The following is a 17,445-nucleotide window of genomic DNA, read 5'->3' as shown; positions in this document are numbered from 1 at the left end:
TTTACATAGGCATTATTGGATATTTGCTGATTGCTCATGATGTTTAGAGTTAGTCTTATTGGATTTTGTCATTTTCTGTTATTTTCCTTTTCTGGTTTTATTCTAAAAGCAATTTAGAATACAGCTAAATTCTTAAGATGGAGTGAACTGGATCCTCCTTGCCTACCTTTCCCAACCCCATTTGCTACCATTCTTCCCTCTGCTTATTAGTTTCCAGACACATTGGCCTCCGTTCAGGTATGTGAAGGGTACTAACCTGGCTTGCTACTAAGTCAGGTTCTTGGCACATGTTCTTCCCTCTCAGTGGAAGGCATTTCAATCCACTTTCCCCCCAGGTAGCTTCCGTTTAGGTTAAATGTCACATCCTTCAGAGATCCCTAAACTCATTAGTCGCCTTTGTAATTCTCTTCTAGTAACTTTTTCTTATCATTGCACTTACCATAACTACAATTACATATATGTACTTTTATGTAATGGTTGCCTGTCCCACTAGCATGTGATCACTATCAGATGTGGGGATATTCTAGGTATGGTTTTTATGACTGAAGCTGGGGAAGAGAAAAATGAGTTAAAATTCAGTAAAGTGATAGGAGGCAGAAGAGGCAGGTAAAGTTGAGAATAAAACATGCCATTCAAATAATTAAAAAAGAACTTCAGTCTGAAGACCACTTAGTGGAGGGCAAAGTGCTTAACACACGTCAATGGGCCCTGATAATAGATGTAAAATGAGTACTCTTAATGAGAGATCAATAAATTAAGGATGTGCAAAAATTAGAACCCATGTACATTGGTGGTGGGAATGTAAAATGGTATCGGTGGGAAAGTTTGGCAGTTCCTCAAAGAGTTAAACATAGACAGTATTCCATTTCTAGATATATATCTAAGAGAAATGAAAACATTTCCACACAAAAACTTGTACATGAATGTGTATTATTCATAATAAAAGTGGAAACAACTCAAATGTCTACCCAATAATCAGTGAAATGTGGTATATTCATAAAAAAGGAATATTATTAAGCCACAAAAAGGAACGGAGTACTGATACATGTTAGAATATGAACCTTGAAGACACAAAATAAAAGAAGCCAGACATAAAAGGCCACGTTTTGTATGATTTCCTCTAAATGAAATGTTTAGAATATACTAATTCATATGGAAATCAGATTAGTGATTGTCTAGGACTAGGAGTATGAGGTGTGGAGTGACTGCCAGAGGGTATAGGATTTGTGAGGGGGAGTGATGAAAATGTTCTAAATTTAGACTGTGGTTTTGGTGGCACAACTCTGAATATACTGAAAATCCATTGATTTGCACACTCTGGGTGAATTTTAAATGTCAATTATATCTCCATAAAAATGTTTTAATATAGTCGATTCTTAGTACTCATGGTAGTAAATTATGTTCTATAAAGTTGCTGCAAACACTGAATTAGCAAATATTGAACCGTTGCTCTTAGGGGAATTATAAGGTTAGTTTCCTGGAAGTCTCTGGTCACAACACTATTGTCAACCTATTCATACATGCCCTTGTTTTATGTGCTTCTACTTAAAGATATTTAATATATACTAGAGGCCCGATGCACAAAATTCATGCAAGGGGCTCGGCCCTCACAGCCCTGGCTGCCTAGGGCCTTGCAGCCCAGGCTTCGTCTGGAAGGTCATCCGGACAGTCATTCTACTGTTGATCTAATTAGCATATTAGCTCTTTATTATATAGGATTGTTGACTTATTAACATTGAACTCACGGACAATAACACTGTCACTCATTCCTGAACAAAACTTACCTAAAACATGTATCTTTCCATAAGGCACATCACAGCGTTCTTGCACTTAAAGAACACTAGATAGCATTTCAGCACTAGGCTTGGGGATCATATTAAAGAGCTACCTCACCAACAAAAAGCACAAAAATGTGGCCCTAAATAGACTGAAAAGGTTACCTATAGCATGAGCTGAAACAAGGCAATGTTACCTTGTTTGGACTTGGCTGGGAATGTATGAGTGTGCCTCAGGTACTGTAGTTGTGGGGTTACAATTACATTTTAGCGGTTCAATAGGTGAATATGTAAATATGGAATTCACCAATTAGGATCAGCTGTAGTTTAATTTTTCTACCACAAAAGTTTTTTAAAAAGTTTTGAATTTTAAGGTCCAAACTTCAATGTGGTCATAATGCTGAATAGATAAAATGCTGAACTGAAGTTATGTTTCAAGAGTGGTTAATAGGAAAAAGTGGTGAAAGGAAACTTTTAGAGGCTTTACACAATTATTTTTAGTTTAATTTCCTCAGTATTTTTAAATAACCATATTTCATGCTACTGATTCCTGGGCCAAAACTTTGAAAGCAAATGTTTATATTTAATTAGCAAAAGTTTGTTTTGAATTTTTGAGCACAAATGCAGGCTCTCCTCCCAGAAAAAGTCCTTTGTCACCACAGAATTTAATTAAAAGGTACTTCAATTTTCAGGTAAAATACTTATCTAATTGTACTTATATCTGGATTCTGTACTCCTACTTTCCATGTATTTGTAGACATGCTTTCACATACTAGCTACTGCCAGTTTTAATTTCCAAAGTTTTGCAGTATTTGCTTTCAAAAGTATTTTCTACACTTTATTAACTTTAATTTTAGTCTAGCTTTCAAGCCTCAAACCCCCGAAAACAGGAAATGTCAGTTCTTGCTCATAGTTTCTTACAAGAGGCTTTTGCCAAATTCAGAAATTTAGAGATAAATTAACTGTTTTAGGTTATAAGTAACAATTTTGGCAGGGGGAGCACATTTATAAATATCAAGTGACTATTACATACCTATATTTGTGAGCTTGACTAAGTGTAATCTAATGTCAGAATTTGGCTACAAAATGGTACTTTTTGGATCAATACTTATACCCCCTTTTTGGTAATCAAGATTTCTTTAAAAAGCTTTTTGCTGTTCTTTAATTAAAATTGGTGAGAGTTGGAATTGGCTGATTAACTCAAACCTCCCAATTAAAATAGTGAAGCTTGGTAGTTACACATTTATTCAAGAATTTCAAGCTTTAAGATACTGTGGGGTTCTTTAGCCTCTTTTGATCTCTCATAATAAATTGAATAGACATTTTAGGCTTCTCTTCACCCTTTTTTTTTTTTTAAATCCCAGTGCCAGATACTCATTTAACAAGCTCTTCTTGCCTGCAGACCAGTCCAATTAGTTTTCTATGCCAATCCCATAACTTTTGCAGTTTTATCCCTTCTATCCCACTATTCTTCTGTATGTGGTGGCAACTCCTCTCTTTGTATTTTTCCACTGTCCATGATCGGCTTCACTTCCCTCTTGTTCTGATGTAATAACCACCATTAGATATTAGTGCCAATTTATCCAGTGCCCTGTATTATCAAAATAATGGCCCTCTCCATTACTGATGATCAAAAGTAGACCATAATCTGTTTGTTAGGACTTCTCATAGTATTTTATTTTGACTAAACAAATTGCCCAGGGTGTATTCATTCTCTTGCTGGCTTTAAAGACATACTTCTTAATTTTAAATATAACATGATACAAAATGCTAGTAAAGATTAATAACTGATCTCGATAAAAAAATAAACATTATATAAACATTTTCTAGTAGAGTTGTCTTTAAGGACTTCCAAATATCCTTCACTAAGATGATTTAATTCAAAATAAAAAATTCATAAAGTTTCCAGATTATAAGAATTTAACCTGACATTAAACTGACAGAATAGAATTTTTGAACAATTTTTAGTAGGCAGTTGAAATGACCTAAAGTCATTTGGATGAACGTTGTTTTTATTTAACTACTTTTTATGAAGTGAAGTCACTTTCACCAGATAGAAGGTTAAGGGGGAAAAAAAATCATCATTAAAAAAAATTATTATGAAAGAGTTCGAGTCAAACTGACAACATATGCCAGGGAGCAAGATGTCACATGTTCCTGAAACATTATCATTTTTAACAGCTCATAAACATTCTATAATTTGAGTTACTTCTTATGCAAGATAAAAATGTGTTCATAAATGAAAGCACTTTGAAAAATAAAATTGCTAGACAAATATGAAGCACTATTATTCACAAGAAGAAGTTACAAGTTTTAAACAGTACAGCCATTTTACATTTTGGCTAAAGAAAATAAAGGCTTATATGAAAAGAAAAGTATACAGAGAAAGGTATCATTTTTAAACATGAAAGGACAAATCAGAAGAAAATTTTAAATTCAGATTTTTGAAACTTTTAATTTATATTTTGGTCTTACAAATAATCATCTTTAAATGACTTTTCTGTAAGAATGTAAAGCACAAGAATTTGCTAAATATCAGATCCACACAAATCCTGAAAAAGGTTTTCTGTGTAGTCTTCATTAACGCAAATCTGTGAATATTTCATTCTTACAGTTGATCTTGAATCTGTTTCACAATAACAAAGCCATAAAGTTTTTATGCAGTTCATTCATTATATACCATAGTGATTCTATTAAAAGTAAAGCTGGGGAATATAAAAATATGGGAAAATCTGAGGATCAAGCAACCTGTTGAGGCTCCGTCTATCTTATTTGCTTTGTAGTTTACTGTCATTACTTTCAAAGAGCACACAGCGCATGAGGCACAGTGTAATCATCTCCCTTATTAACCTCCCTAATTTAAAAATCTGTACTTTGTAAAACTGGACCAATTATCACAAACTATCATTTGCATAATTAGCCATAAGTCTATTACAAAGCACTCTGTTAGTGGTACCAACAAATGTAGGAGGCTAGAAATTTATTGAACATGAATTTGTGAAACTTGCCAAGTCCTTAGATATCCTGTGCTGTGCTGCCACTTCAACTTTTAATTAGATGTTTACTGCCTCACAGTAAAAGATTGATCAAAGGATAAAAGCAAAACTAAATTATGTTCTAGGTGTTCTAACATTTGATAAGGTAACAAAAGGATAGGACAAAATATAATCAAGATTTATATGCGTTCCAACTTTTCACTCAGAAATTCTTCGACACTGTCTGTGTTCCATTTGAGGATGCTTAGTTCTTCAGCAATGTTCCCATTGTCATCCAAAAGCTTTAGTACAGGGTCTGAACCACGAACATACTACAAAAAAAAAGAGGGATATCATCATTTTACCTGCTTAGAAGGTCATCTTTGCCTCAACTAAAACCAATGCAATACAGCTTAAATGAATTTAATAGTAATACAAAAAAGCTTTAGACATATCACAACAGGATTCAATGGAAATCTTTTGGGAAAAAATTGAATAACATTTCATAAAAAAGGGCAATCTAAAAACTTATAGTTCATCTCTAAAGAGAAAAATTCTTGTTAGTATCAACATAGTTTATTTGGGATTTAAGCTTATTATTGACTATAACAAATATTTATTGCATACGTGTTATTCTCTCTCAAAAGAATTTAAAATCTAATGGAGGAAGCAGATAAGTTGAAAATAATTAACGAGAGAGAATGACTATAAGAGCAATGCTAACATAGGCTGTGCATACAAATTATCAGATAGAATTCTGCATTGGACTTTGAATTTTCTTTGGTTTAAGAAACCTAACAATTTTATTGTAATTAGTTTATAATTAAGCTGGATTTCTGAAACTTCCAACCCACTAGTTGGGTCCAATATTTCACCAGAGACCTGTGAAAATCCTAACTCTGGGTAAATGTGACAACAAACATGACCTCAATCTTCAAAAAAGAAATAAGTTAATGCTGGAAAAAAGGGATTCCATTAAAATCACCTTACCTTGGGAAGTGGGGCGGACAGGAAGAGATTAACCAAAGAACATATATGCATAGCTCATAGACGCAGACAATAATGTGGGAGGCTCAGGGTAGGATGGGGACGGGATGGAAGGGGGCAAAGTGGGGAATATGGGGAACATCTGTAATATTCTCAACAATAAATAAATAAAAAGAAAGAAAAAATCAACTTACCTTGATTTGCAGTCCTCTGAATAGTTTGGGTTTATCACTTCTGACAAAAGCTTAAGAGAAAGGAAAAAGATGAAAATTATTCATTTCTAAATCCAAGCAAGATACAAAGATCAAAACAAAAAGTAGAAATAAACTCAATAAGTAAAATATTAGATCCTATATGAAAAAAACTAAGGTGATCTAAACAGATATAAAAATGTAAAGACATATCATACACTTCAATGGGAAAAGTGCTCTTATAAATTATTAAGAAAATATTTTAAGGTGTTAATTGTTTTAAATTAATTAAAACCTCAAATTCCAATGGGATTCTCAGCCCTTGACAAAATGATAGGTCAGCTAGAAGAGTAAATGTGTGAGGATAGTCACAGTTCAGAAAAAAAAAATATGGAAGGAAAATTTGTTCAATTGTTTTTTAATGTAGGATACTGATACCAGAATAGACAAATCTAGAGATACAAATATCTGTAGGAGTTTTTTAATACGGTTAAACTATCAAATCAGAGAGAGCGAGGCAGGAAGGGAGACTCCGATTATAGGTGTTTGCGTCTGGAGTATGTGAGTGAATTAGTCAATACATACTTTTAAGAAAACTGCCAAACTATTTGAGGAAAAAAAAAACATAGAAAAATAGTCGGGTGCCTACATCATATCTTATATCTAAATAAATTTAGATGAATTAATGTTTTAAATTTATTCAACAAATATTTATGGAATACCTACTGCATGTTGCACAACAGAGATAAAGCTATATAAAACAGACATCATTTCTGATCTTAAGGAGTTTACACTCTGGAGGGAAAGAAAGAAGATGAACAAGTAATCACATAACAAATATATTTAGTTAAAAAAAAATAAAAAGAGAGGTTAAGAATACTACCACAGAATTTAATACAGACAACTTGAATATGGAATACAAAATTCTTCTCCTAAGCATGACATTAAAAGAGATGCTCTATAGATATGCCTACATAAAAGTGGAAATTTCAAGATAGTAAAACAGCACCATTAACAAAATAAAAAGTGAAACAACATATGGTAGAAAATTCATCTCTAACATATAATTTATAAAAGTGCTCTTGTAAATTATTAAAAAAATACTAGGCAGATAAATGAACTAAGGACAGGAATATGTCATGTGCAAATAGGCAGATGGTAAACAAATATTTGAAATAAATGTCCAACCTAATAATCAAATAAGTGTCAAATAAAACAATGAGACATCTTCATTCAGAGTGACAAAAATGAAAAAGAAAATTTAAGGTTAGAGAGAAGAATTTTGCTGGGGATTAGTTGTGGGAAAAATATGAATGGACACATCCTTCCTGAAGGGTATTTAGCCAAATGAATCAAAAGTCTTAAAATGTACATACTCTTTAAATCTGCAAGTCCCCTTCTAGGAATTTCTTTACTCTAAAGATATAATTACATGATGATGCAAAAATATATTATAAAGCCTAAGCGACTGGCCGACTGCCCGGTTGCTATGACGTGCACTGACCACGGGGGTGGAGGTCAGGGGGGAGGGCAGACGCACAATGCAGGAGCTGTCCCTTGGTGGTCAGTGTGCTCCCACAGCGGGAGCGGTGCTCAACTAATAGATGGGGGCCAGATGCCAGGCTGATGGCTGGCTGATGGCATTATCTAAATGTGTAAAGGCTATTGGTTAACTAAATTAATATGAACCACACTATCGAATGCATCAAATTATTAACAATTACATTAATCTACTAATGGCCTGGTGCATGAATTCGTGCACATTGAAAGGAAGTCAATTAGAAGAAATATTTTAATATCGCTATTCGCCCTTTCTCTATAATAGAATGTCAACCAAATTCATGATTGACAATGACAGATGGAAACACACGCGTGCGACTGGTGCCAGCGAGAGCTTTATATGTATTGCGCATGTGCGAGTCAACTTAGCCTTTTATTTTTTATTTTTAAAAAAATATATTTTATTGATTTTTTACAGAGAGGAAGGGGGAGGGATAGAGAGTTAGAAACATTGATCAGCTGCCTCCTGCAGACACCCTACTGGGTATGTGCCTGCAACCAAGGTACATGCCCTTGACTGGAATCAAACCTGGGATCCTTGAGTCCACAGGCTGACGCTCTATCCACTGAGCCAAACCAGTTAGGGCTAGCCTTTTATATAAATACAGAATAAACTTGCTTAATTAGACCTGCTTTCTGATGTAGCTAAACTTTTTCCAGCCCAGTGAAGCACCCCAACTTCTCTTTCAGGTAATTGTCAGCAACACAGCAGTAAATATCAACATGAAGCAGATTATTATTGTAGATCATACAGTGAGAACAAAGGGTAAAATATTTAACTGCAGTAGTGTTTGACTATATTCTGTGCAGTGAAAAAAACCTGAAGTCATTTTCAAGGTCCACCATTTCTTACTTCTTTTAAGCCAGGTCAAGTTTCTAAGCTTTCTAAATCTACGTTCTCTGGCTAATGAAAAGAAAATAGGATTCCACCGAATCTCCTATCTACCTACTCCAGGACTTCTGTGAGGATCAAATGAGATGAGGTATGGGAAAACGATTCACAGACATTTGGTTGAAGTGTAAAATGTTTGCACCTGGCTATAAAGCAAGTCATGTTCCTGGGCTAAAGAAACTCTAAGGAGGCTAGTCGCTAGGGAGAGGAAGCCAGGCGTTGCTACATGATGTCACTACCTGGATGGACACTTAGCATATTAGCCTTTTATATATATATAGATACTAGTGATATAGAAGGAAACACAAATATAAAAAGCAGATTATAGATCAATTTGTTTCCTATGGTTGTTAAAAAAGATGGATAAATATTATTTTTATACATTTATGTTCATATTTACATATAGTTATCCATAAATATAGTCAGAGGGATAGTGAAAATGCAGCCTTTACAAAGGAAAAAAAAAGCCCAGAAGCACTAAGCAAAATATTTATAAAAATTAAGTGAGAAAATATAAAATACTTGGCACAATAAATATAACAAAAAATGCTTACTATTATTTTAATAGGAGGGGTCATATCTAAAGTATACGGTTTGGGGAAGTTTTAAATGGATAATTTTCCTTTGTGGGGTTTTGTTCATCTACATTTTACCAATATTTTAAGTAATGATTATGTCTAATAGTCTAAGTTAAAAAATTTAGAATACATCTTTCTAAAATAAAAACAAATGAGATGTTTCACCAGTTCTATTATCATTTACATCATTCTTTCAGAACTTATTTTTTAAACTTAGAATTAACTAGCAATAGTGCTATATACATGTTCCATTATGAAAGTCTTTATATACTTGCGTTTAGACAGTGGTTCTCAACCTTTCTAATGCCGCAACCCTTTAATACATTTCCTCATGTTGTGGTGACCCCCAACCATAAAATTATTTTCGTTGCTACTTCATAACTGTAATTTTGCTATTGTTAATGAATCGTAATGTAAATATCTGTGTTTTCTGATGGTCTTAGGCTCTACAGCAGCGGTTCTCAACCTATGGGTCGTGACCCACAGGTTGAGAACCACTAGCAGGGTGGCCTAAGACCATCGGAAAACACAGATATTTACATTATGATTCATAACAGTAGCAAATTACAGTTATGAAGTAGCAATGAAAATAATTTTATGGTTGGGGGTCACCACAACATGAGGAACTGTATTAAAGGGTCGTGGCATTAGAAAGGTTGAGAACCACTGATTTAGGACAACACAAAGTTTAATAAATGGGTTTTCTTTTTCTTTTAAGGTTTTGAGGACTTGTACGAAAATAGTTTATATCCCATCTAAATTTCCCCTACAAAATTTAGTTCAAAATAAAACTAATTATGTTATTCTGGCTTATTATAATACCTTCTCTATTAATTTTATCCTTTAGAATTTGTCCAAATACTCTGCAGACTCCTGAATCCACAAGCAAAACTGGTATTATGAAATGCTGTTGCATTTTCATTATCCCTCTGACTATATGCATAGCTGTGCAAAACACCATTAGATCCACAGTATGTTCCCTACTATATAAGAAACCTCTCGGGGAAAAAGGATTATTCTTATATCTGCTGTATCCATCTATAACAGAGCCTCGCACATGTAATAACTTTCATTCATTCAACAGATTTTTAACAGGCTGAAATGCATGAACAAATTTAAAAGAAATATTAAGAGTCACTAAATGACTATTTTCATCAGTTCTCTAAGCATAGATTCATAAGCCTTCTAATTTTGAATGAAGAAAGTATCTGTTAAATGCCCTGTAGTAGCAAATCACATTTTACAGGCAGTAAATTAACCATTTAACAGATATTTGAGTACTTATTACATACACATTGCACTAGGTGGTGAACAGGGCTCAAATTTAAAAACAGAACCTAGCTGCCATTTCTAAACAAGCCTCTCATGCAAATCGGGCTTAAGGGAGAAGCCTGCACTAAGCTTCCTGCCTGAACTGCCTGCTTAAGAGTTTTCTGGTCAACTGAGCCCACCCTTATAAAGGAGTTCCCGGAATCCTATTTTAACCAATAGGACTGAGACTTTCCCTGTCCTTTCAGAGTTATTCAGCTTTATCTCCATCAGCATCTTCACTGACCAGAGTGGTTCCATTCTGACCAATCAGCACAGTGCCTTTTGGACCAATCAAACCATGAGGACTTGGGAGTCCTCATTTGCATGAATATGGACCAATCAGGCACCACGGGCAGGCACCACTCTCTCTATAAGTCAGCTCCCCTTTGGCTCAGAGAATGAAGACTGTTTCCCTGGCTGGAGCTGAAACACTAAAGACCTTTTGCTGGAGCAGAGCAGACAGAGTGGAGTGGGCCAGAGAAGGGCAGAGTGGAGCAGAGCTGTCTGTATCACAATTGAGTTGTTTGCTCTGAACAAACTTTTCTTCTTCACTGCACCCCAAACTGGGATTCCTGTTGGCACTGTACTGGTACCAACAACCATATTGATTGATACCTCAGAAAAGTTCAGTTTCCTAAAACTGATTTTCAAGTGACATACAGGAACAGAATAGAAAAAGCCTTAGCCCAAGTATTTTTGAAGCTGCAAAGCTCCTCTATTGTTTGCTTATTCAACCAAAAGAATAAATACACTTTTATAATTATCCTTTCATATATTTCTCCTTAAAATTTCCTGTGGACACATACAGCATGTATTACTTCCTCTCTTCTGCACCTCAGGTTTTATGGTAATTAATTCCATTCTTGACAATTTGTCATTTAGGACAGGTCTAGTCTCACTAATGTAATTGTTCCTTAGGAGTTTTACATAAATCAATTTACATTTAAAATATACTCCAATGAAATGCTATTTAAAGGGATGACATTTACATCTGGTAAAAAAAAAGTTCTTGTAAAATTTATACTTGGTAAACGAAAGACTCCTTTGAAAAAAATAACCACGTCATCATGTCTTGTATTTAAATTTAAATTTCATATATTATGCTTACTTAAAGTAACCTAGTATTCAACAATTACTGTAAAACTCTACCTCTATGAAGAAAATTGTGGTAGGAATTCATAAGCTATTGAGAAAGTATCATCCTAAAAGTTTTTATTTGTGAGAATATTTAATAAAATTATTCTTGTGAAATGCTGATTTTAAATTATTAAACTGAGAATTTACTAGAGTTAATATTTACATACCTTGGACTTGTGGGAACCTCCCCAATTTTCATCCACAGACTTCAAGAATAGCTCCTGCATATAGCTGCAAAAGAAAAAAAAACAAAAATTTAAAAACTGCTATAAATTTTTAAATGTAGTTCTAAAATAAATATAACAGTTAAGCAGATATATAGATCATACAAATGTTAAAGTTGGATAGAACTATCTAGTTCCAGTCCAACAGAAAAGGAAACAGAGGCCCAAGATATTAAATGGTAGTAGTTTAAGTCCTACTTGGAGTATTATAAACCTAGCCAAAAAGATAGAAGAAGATATGAAGACTTGACAATGAATTTGAATAGTAAGATGTTCTAGAACAGTGGTTCTCAACCTTCCTAATGCTGCGACCCTTTAATACAATTCCTCATGTTGTGGTGACCCCAACGATAAAATTATTTTCGTTGCTACTTCATAACTGTAATTTGCTACTGTTATGAATCGTAATTAAATATCTGTGTTTTCTGATGGTCTTAGGCGACCCTGCTAGTGGTTCTCAACCTGTGGGTCATGACCCACAGGTTGAGAACCGCTGCTGTAGAGCCTCATAATCTCAAAAAATTTCCTACAGTTTTTTAGGATGCTAAATTGAACACAGGCATGTATCCATCTATCCACATAAATACTTAATGAGAATACATTGTGGTTGCTTTTAAAATTAAGTGATCATTGTGTTAAATTTAAACAAAACAAAAACACATACCTTTAAAATGTAAAATACAGTATGTACTATGTAAAGATACTATAGGAAAATCAGTAAAATCTCATTATAAAAAAAGTAAATATTTTCCCTTCAGGAATTTAAGTTGACATGAATTCAGTGGTAAATATTGCTTTTGTAGCTATAGAACCTGCACTCTCTTTATAGTAAAAGCTCATTATAAAAATCTCAAGCACAAATATTTTATTGCAATTAACTCAGTTGAAATGGATTCAATGATAAACATCACTTATTTATTTTTATTTTGTAGCCGTAGAGCCTGCTCATTCTTTTTGTAGGGACTTGGGAATGCTGTGATTCTAAGAGAAGGCAGGCAGTGATAAGAAAATGCTATAATCAGCACTATGTTAAGCGAAATAAGCCAGTAGGAGAAAGATAAATATCACATGATCTCACTCAGATGTGGGATATAATGATCAACATAATTTGATGAACAAGAATAGATCCAGAGACAAATGGTGGTGTTGGGGGGGTTGGTTAGAAAGCAACCAAAGGACTTGTATGCATGCATATTAGCATAACCAATGGACACAGACACTGGGGTGGTAGGGGCTTGCCCAGGGTGGGAATGGCTGAGTGGGATGGCTGAGCAGGGGTGGGGGGTTAACTGGGGAAAAAGGAGACATATGTAAAACTTTAGACAATAATCATCATCATCATCATCATAATAATAATAATAATAAAAGAAAACTCTATAATCATTTTATGTTTTCTTAGCATTTAGACTTTTTTTTAAAATTGTACACTCAAGAGCTAAAGATAGATTTTACCTTTTAAATTCTAAAATAGCATGAATTACGTGAACTTTGCATAATTATTTTTGGTACTTTGAAAAATATAGAAAAGCAGAGTAGAAATTTAAAAATTATGCTAATTCTACCTATCAGAAATATAGTGACTTTTTCACATTTTGGTGTTTCTGGGCTATATCAGTGGTTCTTAAGATTTTAAAGGCTCTAAAATACTTTTGAGAATCTGATGGAATTATGTTTTAATTCAGGCTATTCACAGACTCTCTGGAATCACTGATGGATCTCAGATTAAAAACTCTGAGGATCTCTAAGATTCTTTGTAGCAGCAAAAATTTAAGATTAGGCTGACCTAATTCTATAAAATAAGTTGCTTTTGAGTAAGATTTGGTGAATCTTGATTAGACCAGTCTCCCCACCCACAAATACCTTTAAAAATATCAGGCCATATTACCAAAAAGTTCATAAGAAGATGTTCAACTAATCACTAATCATTAGAGAAATGCAGATCAAAATCACAATGAGATACCACTTCATATTTATTAGGATGGCTATTATCAAAAAACAAACAAAACAGAAAACAAGTGATGGTGAGGATGTGGAGAATTTTGAACCCTTGTGAATTGCTGCAGAAATGTAAAGTGGTGTGGTCACGATGAAAAATAGAATTGGTAAGTCCTTAAAAAATTAAAAAAAAAAAAAAGAATTGTATGATCCAGGAATTCTACTTCTAGGTATATACCTAAAAGAACTGAAAGCAGAGGTGTGAACAGATATTTGTATACCAATTATTTACAATAGCCAAAAGGTGAAGCCAACCCAAATGTCTAAGACAGATAAAATGTTATTATACATATAATGAAATATTATTCAGCCTTAAGAAGGAAGGAAATTATGACACATACTCTAACATGGATGAATCTTGAAGACATTAAGCTATGTGAAATAAAGCAGTTACAAAAGGATAAATACTATATAGGTAATTCCTCTTTTATGAGGTACTTAGTCAAATTCAGAGACAGAAAGTAGAATTGTGGTTGCCAGGAACTGGGGGAAGGAAGAACAAAGTGGAGGGGGTTACTGTTTAATGAGTATAGCCTTTCAGTTTGGGAAGATGAAAAAGTCCTGTTGATAGATGGTGAAGATACTGCACAACAATGTAAATGTATTTAATGTCACTGAATTGTACACTTAAAAGTGGTTAAAATGGTGAATTTTGTTGTGTGTACTAGTATTTTATCAGAATTAATTTAAGAAAATAAAAAAAATAAGCCATTTAAAAATTTGGTTATTAGATTTATCTTTTATTTGCAAGTTTGTGACCCCTTGTAATCTCTAGTGGAGATTGCATTACCTTATATAACAGCATTTCTCTACACCACTATTTTCCAATATTCTTCATATAATCACACGGGAAAATGGCAACAACCGTATGGAGATTGGGATAAAAGGAGGAGGCTGTTATAGTTGGGGGTTTCTGTTCACTTAGTTCCTCCCCATTTGGTTGTCTAAGGACTGAAGGACTCAGTATCCTAGCATACCTGTAACCCATGCATGGAAAGCACTTATCTATATCATAAAACACCAACTGATTAATTACAAATACTAGAAACACAATCTCTAATGAACAGCAGCTCAGATGTGACCTTCAGGAAAACTATCATTGGTCTTCTACTCTCAATTGCGGAATTTTCAGAGTTCTTGTTCTCATCATAATGAACTATAAATAGTCTATAACTTCACTGTGGACAGGAAATGTCTTATTTATCATAATTCCCCCAGACCTGGATACAAAGCTGCTCAATGTATGTGTGCTGAATGGAATTATTCATATAACAGAATTAAACGTTTCTTTTTTTATCATGTAACTTTAGAAATATTTTAAGTTCCTTTGACACACTTTGTAGATTGTGCTTAAAGTCTAGGGTAAACAAAAAGAAAATGTAACTCAAAGCTGTATAACATTATTCAAGTCAAATACTAAAAAATTTAATTTGTGATGCTAAATTGGCATTTTACTTATGAATTTGTAGTGTTCATAGGAAAACATTTGTTTTTCATGATGAATAAATAAATTAACTACAAATTATGGTAAGTTTTCAATGCCTTATAAAGTACTCATAGGCATCTTTGATATCACACAAATTCACACAAAAGGAAATACAAACTATGTATAATAGGAATTCTCAAGGGCATAAAGTATGAAAGGAGTACAAAAGGCTAAAACTTTCAATTCCTTGACTTGCACCCTTATCATTTTTACCTGTTTTGAAAAGAAGAGAAAAATTTAGAGATGGAGAGGGTGGCTGGGAGGGGGAGAGAAAAACATTGATATGAGAGAGATACATCGATTGGTTGCCTCTCATACATGCACCGACTAGGGATTGAACCCGAAACCTAGGAATGTGCCCTGACTGGGAACTGAGCCTGAGACCTTCCAGTGCATAGGACAACACCCACTAACTGAGCCATTCCAGCCAGGGCTCATTTTTACCTTTTTAAGTAACATCACTGGCATACAAAAATGCTTACCTCCAAACATTTATGCAAAAAATACCAATAGGAGATAAATCAAAGAAGTTACAAAACTTTTATATAGAAAGCTTATATTTTTTATAGCAAGTTGGTAGGCCTCTTTTCTATATGCATTAGAGAAGCCTTATTTGTATAGAAAATCTAACTCTAGGCACTATAGGTTATTAGTCCACTGGGCTTCTATAGTACTAGCCAAATAATTTAAATGGAACTACACAGACACCTTTAGAAAAATACAAAAATGATACCCAAGTAACAACTTTTCCTTTTGGAGTCTATACCTATTTCCATATTACTTGCAATTGCTAGGTTTTCATGAACTAATAGAATCCTCTAGGTTATAAGTAGAAATATCTAACTATGCAGCTCTATGATTCTTTTATCTTATTTGTAACAGGATTTTTATATGTATTAATTTCCTCTCATTTAAAAATAAGTGATTTTTATTCTTAACTAAATTTCAGCTTTGTGGTTAGCTCATTTCCCCCGATTTAAATATACTTTAAGTACAATAAAGATTTATTTGTATGTATATCAATTTTAGATTCTGTACATTTCACATTGTAGAAAGGTTTTCCTGATAAATTACTGTTGGAATATAATAACTCCTCCTCCAGTAAGAGCTTATAATGCGGTTTTCATATACAGGAAAAAGCCAAGAAAATCTTTATTTTGTGGTGGTTACTTTGCTGTAAGTAAAGTCTAAATGTGTTGCTACAAAATAGTTCAGATTAACAGCAAGACAAAAAAATGGCCTATGCTATTTCTCATATTGCTAGATTCCAAAATAAGTTAATTCATAACACTGAACAAAGGGAACACTTGTGAATTATGTACATTTTCTGAATTTAAAAAAAAAATGTTGCATTTGTTAATTTTTACTGCGGCCATCACACCCGCCAACACAAATCTATATACCTGGTCCAAGTCAGAAATATTCTACTACTTTCCAACACTAAGCATCTAAAGACCAGTCAGCCATTCAACCAAAGTGTGATATGCTAATGATATGCTAAGGCTGCTCAACTGCTCGCTATGACGTGCACTGACCACCAGGGGGGCAGACAATCGACCAGTCACTATGGCATGCACTGACCACCAGAGGGCAGTTGACTGGTCAACCAGTCGCTATGACGTGCACTGACAACCAGGGGGCAGATGCTCCGAAAGGTAGGTTAACTTGCTGCTGGGGTCTAGCCAATTGGGACTGAGCAAGACGGACGGGACATGCCCTGGAGCTCTCCCATGGTCCCGCCCCAGCTGGCCAACCTACTGTGTCTCGGCCCCAATCGTGCACCAGTGGGGTCCCTTGGCCTGGCCTGCACCCTCTCGCAATCCAGGACCCCTCGGAGGATGTCGGAGAGCTGGTTTTGGCCTGATTCCACAGGCCAGGCCGAGGGATCCCACTGGTGCAGGAATTCGTGCACCGGGCCTCTAGTTTAACCTTTTGCACTCAGATGTCGAGTGTGACTCCACACGGTTAGCATTAGAATAAAGGAATCGAGAAAAAAGCGAGTGCAAAGGGTTAATATAACTGTGTTGGTGATGATATCCGTGATTCTAAAGAAAGATGACAGTAAGAAAATCTTGAAATAAACTAAGTCAAACTAAATATCAAAATTTTCATATAGCATGGTACTGTTACATTAAACAAGGAGGCCATTACACTGGGTTGGTTCTAAGGCATTAGCAGCCTATGTAAGCAAACCAAAACCTAAGCCTGTAAAATGCTTCAAAGTTAAGAAATCAAAACCTAAGACAATCAGATACAGCCAACTAGTCTTTCCCAAATAAGGCAACTGCATAAGCTATAGTCAATCAAATAATTTCCTTGCTTTGCTTCTGCATT

General features: G+C 34.4%; 1 protein-coding gene across 1 annotated transcript in view; it reads right to left on the bottom strand.

The window, feature by feature from the left end:
- Positions 1 to 1,459: 1,459 nt before the first annotated feature.
- Positions 1,460 to 17,445, bottom strand: part of SELENOF (selenoprotein F) — a 34,033-nt gene continuing 18,047 nt past the window's right edge. The window contains exons 3-5 of the mRNA XM_079776268.1: positions 11,574 to 11,637; positions 5,932 to 5,981; positions 1,460 to 5,082 (exon numbers count right to left, since the gene is read on the bottom strand). Coding sequence (XP_079632394.1) covers positions 4,951 to 5,082; positions 5,932 to 5,981; positions 11,574 to 11,637 — 246 coding nt within the window. The 3' untranslated portion in view covers positions 1,460 to 4,950. The remainder of the gene's footprint in view (positions 5,083 to 5,931; positions 5,982 to 11,573; positions 11,638 to 17,445) is intronic.

This window comes from Cnephaeus nilssonii, assembly GCF_951640355.1.
Source record: "Cnephaeus nilssonii genome assembly, chromosome: 7".
Lineage (NCBI taxonomy): Eukaryota > Metazoa > Chordata > Mammalia > Chiroptera > Vespertilionidae > Cnephaeus > Cnephaeus nilssonii.
This window is presented reverse-complemented; position numbering and strand designations above follow the sequence as displayed.